Source organism: Acanthaster planci, linkage group LG14 (genome assembly GCF_054643075.1).
Source record: "Acanthaster planci isolate LZ-2023a linkage group LG14, COTS_SCS, whole genome shotgun sequence".
Lineage (NCBI taxonomy): Eukaryota > Metazoa > Echinodermata > Asteroidea > Valvatida > Acanthasteridae > Acanthaster > Acanthaster planci.
Window position 1 is genome coordinate 7,349,557 of NC_141790.1, and position 13,888 is coordinate 7,363,444.

The 13,888-nt window shown below is 41.8% G+C and overlaps 2 protein-coding genes and 1 long non-coding RNA gene across 5 annotated transcripts in view; 2 read left to right on the forward strand and 1 right to left on the reverse strand.

Moving 5' to 3' along the window:
- Positions 1-12,856, forward strand: efhc2 (EF-hand domain containing 2). Its single transcript, XM_022252568.2, has 12 exons — positions 1-278; positions 1,639-1,827; positions 2,360-2,510; positions 3,113-3,336; positions 4,236-4,595; positions 5,216-5,354; positions 5,697-5,862; positions 6,695-6,837; positions 7,567-7,763; positions 8,109-8,242; positions 8,929-9,219; positions 10,928-12,856. Exons 1-12 carry the CDS (start codon positions 237-239, stop codon positions 11,130-11,132), a joined length of 2,241 nt encoding a protein of 746 aa, XP_022108260.2. The 5' UTR covers positions 1-236; the 3' UTR covers positions 11,133-12,856.
- Positions 12,406-13,888, reverse strand: part of LOC110988770 (uncharacterized) — a 9,583-nt gene continuing 8,100 nt past the window's right edge. For all 3 annotated transcript variants that reach the window (XM_022252572.2, XM_022252571.2, XM_022252570.2), the window contains exons 8-9: positions 13,507-13,633; positions 12,406-13,395 (exon numbers count right to left, since the gene is read on the reverse strand). In XM_022252572.2, coding sequence (XP_022108264.2) covers positions 13,302-13,395; positions 13,507-13,633 — 221 coding nt within the window. In that variant the 3' untranslated portion in view covers positions 12,406-13,301. The remainder of the gene's footprint in view (positions 13,396-13,506; positions 13,634-13,888) is intronic.
- Positions 13,646-13,888, forward strand: part of LOC147796798 (uncharacterized) — a 16,014-nt gene continuing 15,771 nt past the window's right edge. The window contains exon 1 of the long non-coding RNA XR_015427633.1: positions 13,646-13,883. This is a non-coding gene — a long non-coding RNA (uncharacterized LOC147796798). The remainder of the gene's footprint in view (positions 13,884-13,888) is intronic.

The following is a 13,888-nucleotide window of genomic DNA, read 5'->3' on the forward strand; positions in this document are numbered from 1 at the left end:
GATGCCAACACGCAAAATACAACAGGGCCTCGGCGTGCAGTCGGTGTGCTTGGTGTTTGTGAGCCGAAACGTCAGTGCATCCATCGTGATCAAGTCTGTTGACTGTGAATTTAATCGAGGTTTGCCGAAGTTAAACTGTAAAACGCGTTTGGAAACCCAACTTACTTTTGAAAGATTAAGAAGGAATACGTACTGGAATTTCCTTACGGCGTGCTCGTGAAATTAGCAGGAACACAATGTCGCTGCCTTTTTTACCCGGGAATAGCTTCGATCGGAAGGTAGGCCGTATTTAGTAGTATTTATAATTCTATTGGCCTAGCTCCAAGGAAGGTTAGGCCTACTTTCAAACTTATTTTTATCCTCACAGTTAACTGGTTAGGCCTCAAACTGTTTTACTTCATAGATTGATATTATTGTATGTATAATTACTGAAAGAAGAAAACAATATTGATTTGTTTTTCTAGTTGAACTGTTTGCATCGTGTGACGTTACATAAAAAATGTAGAATGGTTAAAAACAGAGCTGTAGGCTAGGCCAATGATTAACTTGCATGCATGCTGACCTGGCCATGAATTAAAATTTTATGTAGAGACTTCACAGAGTCGAGTTGTCTGCATGTCAAAGTCAAGTTGTCTTAACGGACGATTCAACAAATGATCAAGTTTTCCCACTGCTGGTTGAGTTGTCTCAACAGTCAAGTTGGCGGAAGTTGAGTTGGCAAATGGTCAAGTTGTCCGACATCCATTTTACTGACACTGACTGGCTTAATGTTTTCTGACAATCCCACATTATAGTGTACATTTCGACAGTAAGACCTCAGTATTAATTGACATACTATGTAAGGTTAGCCTAATAAGAAGATGATAAAACGTTAAGGTGGTCTATTTGTAGAAGACTGCAGCTATTTGATCAATTTATGGTTCATATACTATTGTTGCTGTTCTGGTAGATCCTATGGCAATTCAGAATGCGCATTGCACATTTTGCGGACTAGGCCTACCGGTACATGTATATTGTCATTGCAAATTCCGGTTCACAGGATGAAATCCGGACTTACATGTACATGTAATAATTTTCATCTTTTACTTCCCTTAAAAGAAGCCTCAAAAATCTCAGTTCACAAACCTTAAAGTGAAATATTTTACACTTTAAATTGGAATGGGATTTAGACCTTTGCGGGTATGAAAAACACAAATTTGCAGTTTGCCAACATGGGCATGGCTGGAATTCAATTCTGCGGTCAATATGTTTTGGATGCCAACTGGACCACAAGCCAATTGATGCACTTCCAATAGGAGAATTCAGCAAGTACATGTTATAGGCTTACTGCTGTTTGTAAGGAAAAAAGTATTGTGTGACTGAATGACTGCAGATTATACACCTTCATTCGTAAAAAACAGGTGTCTGTATCCCTTCAGAGAGTAATTAAACCTGTTATTTTTTTCTGCTTGTGTCATTGGTAGTGCATTGATCGTTAAACCAAAAGAACAACTCCCAGACCTTGGTCCTACTTTCAGTTTTAAATTTTGACAAGTACTGCAGAAAGATTGTAAAAATTAATGTACTTTTGCCCATAAGTTTTGAAATTAAAGTTTCTGAAATTTTTTTTGGGGGGGGTTGTATTTCTTGATTCCTCAGCTTGGTCAAGAGAAGTTCCACAAGTCCCACCACTTTGACCACTGTAATCAAGTGGCCATGTTGGTCGGGGAACACAAACCGGGCATCGGTGGAGAGAAATTGCTGGGACAGAAACCCAAGCCACAAAATAGCAAGATCCCCCAGGGCCAAGGCAATGCAGCCCCTGCATGGGTTGCCTTCGACAGGCAGGTAGGAGCAGTTACTGGACAGTCAAATACTTGACCTGCTAGACGATTGAAAAATTCAAATAAGGGTAAATGTATTTGGTCATACCAACTTCCCACACATGAAGAAACATAATGCATGTTAGTATGGTCTACCTCACTGAGTTTTAAGCTCAAGTAAATGTAGGTCTCCTATCTAAAGTGGGAGGCTAGTATACAGTCCAACTGAAGTTGGGTCCTAATTGATGATCTATTCCCTTAGTCCCAGCTTAACCACAAAAACTAAAATAAAAGTACATGTAGGCTATTTTTTGACTGACTGTTGGGCAGATGCATCAATTCACTTGAAAATTACCCCTAACCCCTTGAAATATGTTATTGGATTCAACCAAATAAATTCCCCTTTATTTTCCTTGTCAATTTTCACTTCAATTGCTGAATTCAAACCTCAAAACCCTGTGATGGGAAGCTAGTAATTTCTAACCACTTGCATTCCACTCACAGATTTCCACAAAAATATGCTCTAAATGTTTGTGTCGAATGTTTGTCTTTTGCAGGTTCTGCGTTTTGATGCGTATTTCCAGGAGGCAGTCCACGAGAAACCTGAAGAGCAGTATCGCATCCGCAAGTGCAAGGTCTACTTTTATCTGGAGGATGACTCCATCCAGGTCATTGAACCCCAAGTCAACAATAGCGGCATACCACAAGGTAGAGTGGCATACCACAACTTATTTGATTCTCATACATACTCACGCTATACTACCTGCATAGATCTTTTGAATTCATCTTTCATGAAAAAGTATTTTTGAAAACAAATTAACTACCATTAATTAGTCTTCAATTAATAACTGATGACAGCAGGTGCAAATGATCACACAAGCTCCACATAGTTGTTTCTGCAATTTTTATTTTTTTTATTTACAAATGCTTCTTATAGAAATTGTTACAGCCGTGTTTAAAGTCCCTCCTTTGTCAGAAGTAAAACTAAAAGTTGGTTTCATGAGAAGCTTGCTTTGGGATCTCACCTTCAAAATTCTTTAGTCCTGTGCGATAGTTTGAGAACCTGTTCCTGGCATGTACAGTTATTGTAGTTTATCAAATTATGTTGACGAAAGATACAATCACAACTGTGTACATACATGTATATGTCCTAAACAATGCCATCAGCTTCACCATCACACATAGTTTAATGTCTTCATTGTATGTCGCATTTGAATATGATTGTATGAAATTCGGGCTTTAGAAATGAATAAAATATTTCTATTTATTAGCATTTACTTATGTTTGGTGATTTTGGGCTTTGTCAACAGGTACATTGATTCGCCGCCATCGAATCCCCCTTCCACCTCCAAACGACGACCAGTTTTACACCATGGAGCATTTCAATGTCGACACAGAGCTGACTCTGTATGGCCGCACCTTCAAGATCACTGGCTGTGACCAGTTCACCTACAACTTCCTGCGAAAGGCAGGCATGCGCATCAACCCACCAGAAAGCACGCCCGAGGATCCATACTCGAATTACAGGAAAGGGGTAAGAACATAAGATTTAGATAGCTGTTTCACCAAACTTGGCCACACATAATCCTTACGCTGCAAATTTGTGACATACATGTAGCTGCACCAGGGTTTGAGGGTAAGGCTGTTTATGATTTTCATTTCTCATTTAAACCCTGTAAAGTTGAGCAATGACAAGCTTAGTAACTAAACAGCCCAAGATTAGTTGGTGAAATCATGAATTCCCGATGCACTTTACACAACCTAACATGATTGGGAAAGTTAACGCTGCAATTTGTTATGCAAGTCGCAGACTTATGCAAACAGCCAACTTTCACATGATGTGTCCTAATTTTTGGTGTAATTTATGTAAAAACATTTGGACGTAAGTGGAGTTGCACTGTTGCATATAAACTTGTGAATTTGGCTGCAGGCTTATGTGGTTTCCAGCTTAAAAGGAGTTCCATCAACGACCTGTGGTCTGGTCTGATTGTATAGTTGATCAAAGTTGACCCACAATTACTGAAAAAGTAACAAACACGGCGACAAGGTGACATACAGCGTGAATGTTCACAGTAGCAAAAGATAGGGAACTGTAGTTGGACTTGATATTGGCAGACACTGAGATACAAGACAGTTCACTGATGTGATTGATCTGAATGATTAACACCAGCAAGAACTCCTGTGTTTTACACCAGCCTAATACATCACTTCTCCACTCACAATTGCTGGTATGGTACCTCTTATCGTTGAGGTGCACTTGTCTGTGGAGTTGGGGCCCCATGGTCTGGTCACGAGCATCGTAGGAAAGCACACGTATAAGTGTGTAAAGTGTGACATCATCAGTACTGCAGACGTCTAAAGGAATAGGTAATCGAGGTATTTATTAGTATTCAATAATCGATCAAAGTTGCAAATATTCTCATGTTCAACCAGATGGATGAGTCGCAGCAGCCGCTTCGCCCCTATGAGAAGGTGGACACTTTGAAGCAGTTCCTTGACCACGACCGGCATGTGCTACGCTTCTATTGCTACTGGGATGACACCGACAACATGTTTGGCGACACCCGGGAGATGATCTTGCACTACTTCCTGGCCGACGACACGGTGGAGGTCAAGGAGGTCATCCCGGCCAACTCGGGCCGGGATGCTGCCCCCATGTTCCTGCGCCGGGCCCGGCTGCCCAAGAGCGGGCCCGAGCCCTTGCGGCAGCCTGGCGAGATCACAGGCCGCACCGTTCTCAATGTGTTTGGGCCCATGGGTCACGGCGGCCGATACATCTTGGACAGTCTGAAGGTAGAGTTGATTCTGCATATTTTTTATCCATCAAAATGAGCAGAAAGTACTGGCTTGATTTGAAACTCAAGAAATATCTAAATAAAAACTCTGCACTGTTTTCAAAAACAACTGAGCTGAAACAAGTGCAAGGGGTTGAAAAGATCATGCTTTTGTCTTTGGTTGCGTCACCTACATGTATGTATATTAAAAATGGTCAGACTGAGTTTTAAAAGTATACAAAGCAAGCTGGTTTGGTCATTTGTTCTTGCATGGAAAATTTGTTCTGATGACGAACACTTTTTAAACTGAATTTGAAAATACCATTTGCTTTAACTACTTGCACATTTCTGGGAAAGCCTATTTCTATTTTTGAACAACAAAGTATGTAATGCCATGTATACATGTTTTGATGTACCATGTGTCACGAGCAATTCTGTGGTATTTCTCAAGCAAATCATGTATTGTCAATTTTCTACCACACACAACATGTGGTCAGCCTGGAATCAGCCAAAAGCTTTGAAACATGTTCTGCCCATCCGTTAAAAATATGTACTGATCAGTTTTTGTTTAAATTGTTATAGGGAACCATATATGTCACCCCAGATTAACGATTCCTCCACATTTCCCAATGATTTCAGACCGGGGCCGTGCACACTGAGTATTATAAGGACAGCGACCTTAAGATTGGCACAGAAATAAATATCTGGGGACGCAAGCTGACGCTCTGTGACTGCGATGACTTCACCAAAGAGTACTATCGCTCCAAGTATGGTGTGGGTGAGTAGATTTCAGATATCTGATTGTTTATCCTTTGTGTTGGTTTACTTTTCATAAGGTTCAGAAGGGTGCAGCCAATTTTCAGCAGAATATGCACAAATCCATGGTCTGTTCACATCGAGTGAAAGCACTTGGGTATGGGCATGTGACAAAAAGGGCTCAAGATTGTCTGTCAGTAACTTAAAAAAGTGTACATTGTTAAATTTCGATAGTGTTAAACGAGACGATGAAATCCTGTTTTGTCCCCAGAAGGATTGTTGCGCATGGCATATATGCTCTCTAATGATGCTTTGGTAGATCTTGACCAAACTGTAACCAAGCTGTCTTCCTTCCACACTGCAGCCCACTTCACCCCGCTGAATTACAAGGGAGAGCCAGCCCCTGCCATGAAGCGTGAGTGGCCCCCCTACACTGGCTTCGGCTCAGAGGAGGACTCTCTCTGTTCCTGCATGGGCCTGCTACCCAAGCCGCCGCGAAGGGACTTCATCAAATTCATGGAGAAAGACAGGTGAGCCAAAGCAGAATCCTGTTAGGATTGGAGTCCTCAAAATGCAACACTAATCGGGCGGTGAGGAGTTGATTCAGAAGTGGTCCGCTGTGTGGTAATATCTGCAGTGCACATGTTGACTTCACCACATGGCATTATTCATCAACTTACCAGCTTCAGAACTTTGATTGGTCACACTATTCTCATTGTAAATTGTTATATTTCCTAGAGCATTTTGGAGCTGACATTTTTGTTGTGTCCTCTTTTAAGTACCAAGTCTTGCGGCTTTTACAAACTGGATGTGTTGTTATAGCCTTCAAATAGATCAGACGTAAATTTTTCATGTTTACTGTTGGAAGATGCAAATGGTTACAAATACTTCCCCAAATCTCCACATTCACTACCCTCTACAAGCATTTCAGTTCTGGCCACTTGTGGCTGTTTTGGCTGTGACTCAGTTTTGAAAGAGATTACCAAAGACATCTTAATGAATTTAGTGTTCTTCACTGTATTGCTAGAAATGGCCTTAGGCTTATCAACCCACAACAGTTCCTGTTTTTTTCTTACAAGCCTTCTTAATTCCTCCAAATCCTCCCCTGTGCTGTGTTAGACCGATAGCACATTCTTTGTACTTCAACTGTCCACAGGCATCACTCTCGGTGTACAACTACCATCAGCTGGGGTATACTTTAATTCCTCAATACGTGTACTATAAAAATCCTCCAAGACCCTCCAGTGGATTTGGAAGGATTTAGGAATGTTTGAAATGTGTAGTTGCCTTATTGCAGATGGTGGACACTTGTTATCAGCTAAACGCAACTTTGACATACACTTTTCTTTCTGTTCCATTCAGGCATGGACTTGACAGCAACGTACTACGCTTTGTTTGTCGCCTGGACACCACCAAGCCCATTGACATGGACCGCCGATTTATTCTCTCCTATTTCCTGTCAGATGACACCATCGCAGTTTTTGAGCCACCCGTGCGCAACTCTGGTAAATATTCCAGCTCCCAGCTGGTGCGATATAGTGCATATTTCAACTCTCTCTTAACTTAGTGATTTTTTTAGGGCTTTTATAGAGGAATGAGTTCTCTCCCGTGACCATCATGAGAATCTCTCATTGTTCATTTGTGTTGCCAAAAAGTAGCAAAATCTAAACAAACCTCTGAAAAATTGGAGGGCAAAATCCTGAAATCGAGAAAACTCTTGAGAAACAACAGCCATGCAACTTAAACAATATCCAGATTGACACGTATCTTTCAGATCTATGTAAGCAAAAAAGGACTCTTGATATTCGACTGTAAAATTTTTTGTAAAAAAGCTGAAGTAGGGGGTGGAGCTAAGAACCATTGTGGCCCATCAGGCTGGTGTTGTCTCTGGTTTCCATGACATGAAAAGACTGAGGATATTTCCACTTCCCTCTCGGGGGGTGCCAGTCCATCGCAGGTTACTCCCCAGCTAATGCCGGTCCCTATTTATGGGCCTACCCCTGGTGTGAAGGAGGAAGTAGGGGGTGACATGACTTGCCTTAGGCCACAACTTTAGGCCAGAAGCTGGATTCAGACTCTGACCCTCTGAATATAAGTGACAAACCCCACTAGGCCACTTCCCTCAGTCTAAGCACCCAGATTGTGATCCAGTGGCCTAGGTTGCACATCCACGTCCTTAAAAAATCCACTGATCGTGCTTTAGGAATGAACCCTTTCCTGATTTCAATCTCCAGGGATCATCGGTGGCAAGTTCTTGGAGAGGAACCGTATCAAGAAGCCCAACCAAGAGCGCTTTGGCACTGAGCTGTCAGAGTATTACCAGGCCAGGGACCTGTACGTGGGCAGTCGGGTCAACTTCCACAACCACATATTTATCTTGATCAATGCCGATGAGTACGCCTTCCGCTACATGGAAAAGCAGGCCCAGGAGGTAAGTACTCTAAGACACTCATGCATTTGTCTTAATACCAATGCCCGCCATTTGGACTTGATTCCCAAGCTGTTGCAATGTGTGGAATCATTGGCCAAAAGTTTATAGTGCTTGGGGAATGTCAGACCACCTCAAAACTTTGTGGAAACAACTTACTGAATCATGTTTGCATTCAGGTTTATTAGTGCTTTGAGCATCAAGTGAAAATTCCCTTTCCTGATGAAGTGGTAATATCACCAAGACACTTCTGTCTATGGGGGTCAGTCAGATTTGGTAGGAAGTCATTTTTTAAAACATTTCCCATTGTGACTTAGTTGTATTTGCCTTTTTTCTTCTCTGATGCAGTTCAGTGTTTCTAACATCAACTCCATCATCCAGAAGCTGGGCCAGATCGCCTCTCAGCACATGGAACAGATCAAAGAATTCTTCAAGAGGAATGACCCCGAAGGCACTGGCAAACTGGAATATGACTTGTTCAGGTTAGTAGCCCCCTACAACTCTGCTTGCTAGACACAAAACATGTTAGGCTTTTGCACTGCTATTGGGCCATCAGTGATGCATGTACACCACTTTAGACTTTCAAGCTTTAGATATTGCTGTCTTTCAAGCTTTGGATATTCCTGTCTTGTACTGTTAGCAGAACCTGTTACCGTTACCGTTAGCCTAGTTCTCATACACCGAGAGGCTTGATGCAAGGCACTCATTTTGGTAACTCTTCCAATTTGCAAAAATTGGCCTTTGCTCATTTGCACAGGAAAACTGCCCTGTGTTCAGTCTTTAATGGTGAATGTGAGCAAGTTTAGTATTTAATGCAAGGACATTCATAATAGAAATGTGTAATCGTGTCAGTCCAGGATTGTTACATCAGACAGATCCTCCTTCCAGGCTGTTGTGGACTGTGCAGTGCAATTTCAAAGTAGAAACGTGTCATGTTTGGGAACCAGCTGAAAGGGCTGTGAAAGTCAACGAAGCAAGCTTCATGTCATACAAATTCTCTTGAGAAATTCATGAGAACGCTTTGTAATCATCCTGTCTTTACACGCTTCACCCCAAAGATTTCTATCACATTGCTTCAAATGCACAAATGTTGCTAAATACAATGTGCCCAATCTATAGTGGACAGTTGATCTATACAACAGTTGTAAACATTTGGATTGTCCTACAGAAACCTAATGGTACAGCTGGGCGGCTCCTCGCTGGCTGAGCACGAGATCATGACGGTGGCGCGTTACTACAGTGACAGTCAGGACAACAAGATGCCCCTGGAGGGTCTGGTGTCGGTGGCCCAGGAGCAGCTCCGCCGCAGCAACTTTGAGAACTTTGCCCGGCTGGCCGAGGGGCTGCAGTCCTATGACACGGACCGCTCAGGCTTCGTGGACGCCGAACTGGTGCGCAAGACCTGCCGGGCCTTCCACCTGCCGCTGCCCGACGACTTGGTGCGTGCCTTGCTCTTCAGGTGAGTTGTACTACAGGCCCGTTCCTTGCTTGAGCAGTCACCCACTTGACCAGCAGAGTAGAGAGAGATTGATGGGTGACTGTTGCAATAGCTACTCCGGCACTGTTGTAAAGACTGTAGATCAGGGCTGGATTATATAATAGGAACAGTAGACATACCTAGGGCCCATGAAAAAGTCAGAACCTACATGTATGAAAAATTGGATGGTGTACAAAGATATCACAAAATCGTTTTCTCTGTAAGTTTTCAATTTTGATAAAGCTTCAGTGAGGACATGTACGCTCTGCAATAAAAAATTTAGCGTCAGGATGGAACGCAATGCTCTAGTGCTCATCAGCACTGTGAATTGGTGCTGGTGTCTCTGGCTGAATAGGGCCAATAGAAAGCTATTGCTATGGGCTAACATAATACCGCTTCTGGCTCTTCTTTGGGTCCTTCTGGTTATGTATACTTCACACCATAAACAAACCAACCTGTATGCATACACGTTATGCAGCCTCATGTGGAATATCAAAATGTGAAACTACTGGCTAATGCACAAAGTTCATGATGAAGAGTGATATCCATACAACTTGGAAGCAAAAACAACAAAAATATGGAAGACTGCATGCTGAAGGAAACTTTCTACAGTATGTCTTCTAGACACTGCTGCATAGCCACAAACAATTAAACAATATGTGGTTAATCAGTAGCACATCAGTTGAAGTTCAACTAACCAAGTGTAAATTAAGGGCAGGTGTCAACCAACCCAGTGTAAATTAAGGGCAAGTGTCAACCTACCTAGTGTAAATTAAGGGAAAGTGTCAACCTACCCAGTGTAAATTAAGGACAAGTGTCAACCAACCCAGTGTAAATTAAGGACAAGTGTCAACCAACCCAGTGTAAATTAAGGGCAAGTGTCAACCTACCTAGTGTAAATTAAGGGCAAGTGTCAACCAACCTAGTGTAAATTAAGGGCGTCAACCAACCCAGTGTAAATTAAGGGCATCAACCAACCCAGTGTAAATTAAGGGCGTTAACCAACCCAGTGTAAATTGAGGGCAAGTTTCAACCTACCTAGTGTAAATTAAGGGCAAGTGTCAACCTACCTAGTGTAAATTAAGGGCAAGTGTCAACCAACCTAGTGTAAATTAAGGGCGTCAACCAACCCAGTGTAAATTAAGGGCATCAACCAACCCAGTGTAAATTAAGGGCGTTAACCAACCCAGTGTAAATTGAGGGCAAGTTTCAACCTACCTAGTGTAAATTAAGGGCAAGTGTCTACCAACCCAGGGTAAATTAAGGGCAAGTGTCAACCAAACAGTGTAAATTAAGGGCAGGTGTCTACCAACCCAGGGTAAATTAAGGGCAAGTGTCAACCAACCTAGTGTAAATTAAGGGCAAGTGTCAACCAACCCAGTGTAAATTAAGGGCAAGTGTCAACCAACCCAGTGTAAATTAAGGGCAAGTGTCAACCAACCCAGTGTAAATTAAGGGCAAGTTCCAGTGTCAAATATTAAACCATTTGATGATTTTACCTGGTACCCGGGATATCTTTTTTGCACTGGCCACCAGGGAAAATTGACCAGTGGCCAGCAAATAGTTGTTGCTCAGACTTGCCCTGAGCTACATAAGGTGTACAGACCTCAATATACGCATTGAGTTTGATTCGGGGCATAGGTGGAAAGTCTTCTCTATAGCTTTGATTTTTTTCAATTTCTCATCACAGAATGGACAAGAACGACGAGGGCAAGGTCAACTACGAGATGTTTGTCCGCTACCTGAACTGGAGGGACAGCCCTGTCAGCCTGCCCCCCTACCAGCCCCCACCTACCAAGATCGATGAGGCCTGGACGGGCCAAGAGAAGCGGGACACTGTGCTCCGAGTCAACTACACAGCGCTGCTGGGCACACTGTTCCCTGAGCAGTCTTAGAAACGACGCTGCGTTATGCGCGCAACGTGCACATCTTTGTCCTATTCCCAGCAGGCTTGTTTAAGGCGGGTCTCTGAAACACAGTCACTTCACAGTCTCTTCATGGATATAAGTCTTAAGGTGGATTCGTACTTGATGTGAAAGTGCACACAAACACTCTGTTGTGAAGTCATATCAAATGTGTGAATTTGCAAAAGTTAAACGTATTTCAGACTTCAGTGAATTTTGCTGCCGGTATTAATGAGATGACACATTCACTTGGCCTGGCATTCACCTGAAGTAGGAACCGGCCTTAGGACAGCAGCATCTTTAAATTTGGCATTTTTAGCTTTAATGTAAGATGTTGTTACTCATTATTTGATTTACCATGACTTTGGCCAAAAAGACGATGACTTACTTTAACCCTAACCCTCCTCAATCCTTCACCTGTTGGAGGATTGAGGAGGGTTAGGGTTAAGCAGTGCACTCAAGGTCTCCATAAACGTGCATAAGAGTGTTTAAATCAAGCAGGCCAGCATATAACAGTGAATTCACATACAGTGTCACAAAAACACCAATATGCATGTACATGTACATTGGCCATTTTTAACGCAAGGTATAACATGTTACAAACTATCTATTTTCATGAACTGTATTGTAATAACATTCAGTGGTGATTCACACATTTGATTCATGTTTGGTTGAGCCAGGCCAAGAGTTTTTAGACAGCAGAGAAAATAATGGTTAGTTTTTCGGTTGGGAATTCTTTTGACACTACTGTTGGACTCTTGCAAATTACAGGGTATTTGACTTCAAAACACAAAGCACCAGGTTTTACCAACCCTATGTAAATAAATTTTGGTTTACTTAAGAGTTGGGGGACAAATCACCCAGAAATAGGTCCTAGCATGTTGTTTCATACTCTCAAATGAAACAGAAACCTATGTAAAAGTAAAGCCATACTTCTGATAAGTCACGACGCCGAATGTGGGACCCTATGCGCCAATGCCAACAATCTTATTTGTGATTTAATGAAGTTTTTTTTACATCATCTAAACTGATACTGTCAGACTGTGTTGTAGATATGAGGCCACTGAGTCTTGGAGGTGGCTTGATTCCAGTTTAGTTTTGTACATCAATTTGATTCATTTGTAAATATTTTAAAGAGAGATTTTTTGCTGTTGAAATACGTTTTGAATATCTTTTGTTTGGCAAAATGCCACACGTCAGGACATGTGCATGTAAGTTAAAAAGGACTGATTAGTAAAAGCAAAACAGAAACTAAGACCATCTATTGTTATGTTCACGAAATGTTAACGGCATTTGAATTTATTATGCAAATGCTGAACTGTTTAAATGTTAAAAGCACCAAACAGACTTTTTGTCACAAATTAAAGCGTATTTCGTTCCGCTTTTTAAACATGAGTTGAACAACTTCAAACAGAAATGGAACACCAAACAACTTCATGGCTTTCTGAATTAGCTGGTTTGCTCTTTAACCCCTATTTAAGTCATCTCCAAAGTGTGTAAATAAATGTATTTGTTAAATATTTTACCATTTTTCAACGAATGTAATATTTCTTTTGAACTTGATGACATAGTTGTGTAAAGTGCCTAGTGCTACAGTTTGAAAAGTTGGGGATATTCCCATCGACAGCAACCCACCTCACCTCTAATGCATTTTAACTACACCCGTCCATCTTGATATCAGATATTAAATTTGTTTCTTTCTTTATGTCACTTAATCTCATTGAGTTGGTCAGTCTATTCTTTGGTTGTCGGAGGTGAACAAGAAATCAGAGGTAGCTCTGTGGTCAATTTCACGAAGCCGTTCAGGAGAATAAAAACGGATGAACATGGAAATTGCTGTTTGGTAAAATAACGCTATACAAGTCTACATGGGCATTACAACATGGGGGGCGGGACTTGCCCGGGGGGGTGAAATGGAAAAAAAATGTTGAAAGCTTTGGTACAGGAATCTTGGAACCCCCAAAACTTGAAGTAATTCAGTGGCGGAGTTGACTCATTTAGACATTCCAAAGTAAGTTTTTTACTTGCAAACACTAGACAAATGGTCCTGAAACTGTCAGAGTACAAGGTGCTCTCACGCATGTCGGGCCTTAAAACAGAGGCAAGTCAAAACATCTAGCAATTGCACAGAGTGAAACAAGAGTTTCCAAAATGGTGTATTTACTCCTCAAGTTGAGTGAGTAGCTGTCTCTCCACTTCCTTCATCTTGACAAGCTCCTGCTCTTCGGCTTTCTTCTCTTGCTCAAACAGGTCTCTGCTCAAAAGCAAAAATTGTGGACCGAAAGTTTTACAAAGGTGATTCATGTCAAAGTTTGTGGTGAAACAGCTCTAAATTGTATTACTCGGCAAGGCGAAAGCAACTTACAAGGCCTGATGCTGGGTCTCCAACGATATTCCGAGGAAACCTTTCTCATCTTCATTTTTCTTGGCAACCATCTCCAAGGCTTCAAACAGCCCTATGAGCCGCTCTGCCTCCCTGTCTGTCTGTCTGACTACATGTACATGGGAAGAAGGATAATTCGATGCATCTTATATTCACACTAAAATCAGGGATGGAAATTGTTTCATTTACTTTGCAGGATGAGGCCGACCTTCTCGTCCTTAAAGTGATCTCAAGAGAAATACTCTCATTATATAAATGCTCTCATCACATGGAATTCAACAACAGCAATGTGACGGCCAGATGAGAATCAAATTGTGCCAAGAGATCTCCCAAGCAGTTGAAAAAATTATACATCAAAGGTAGG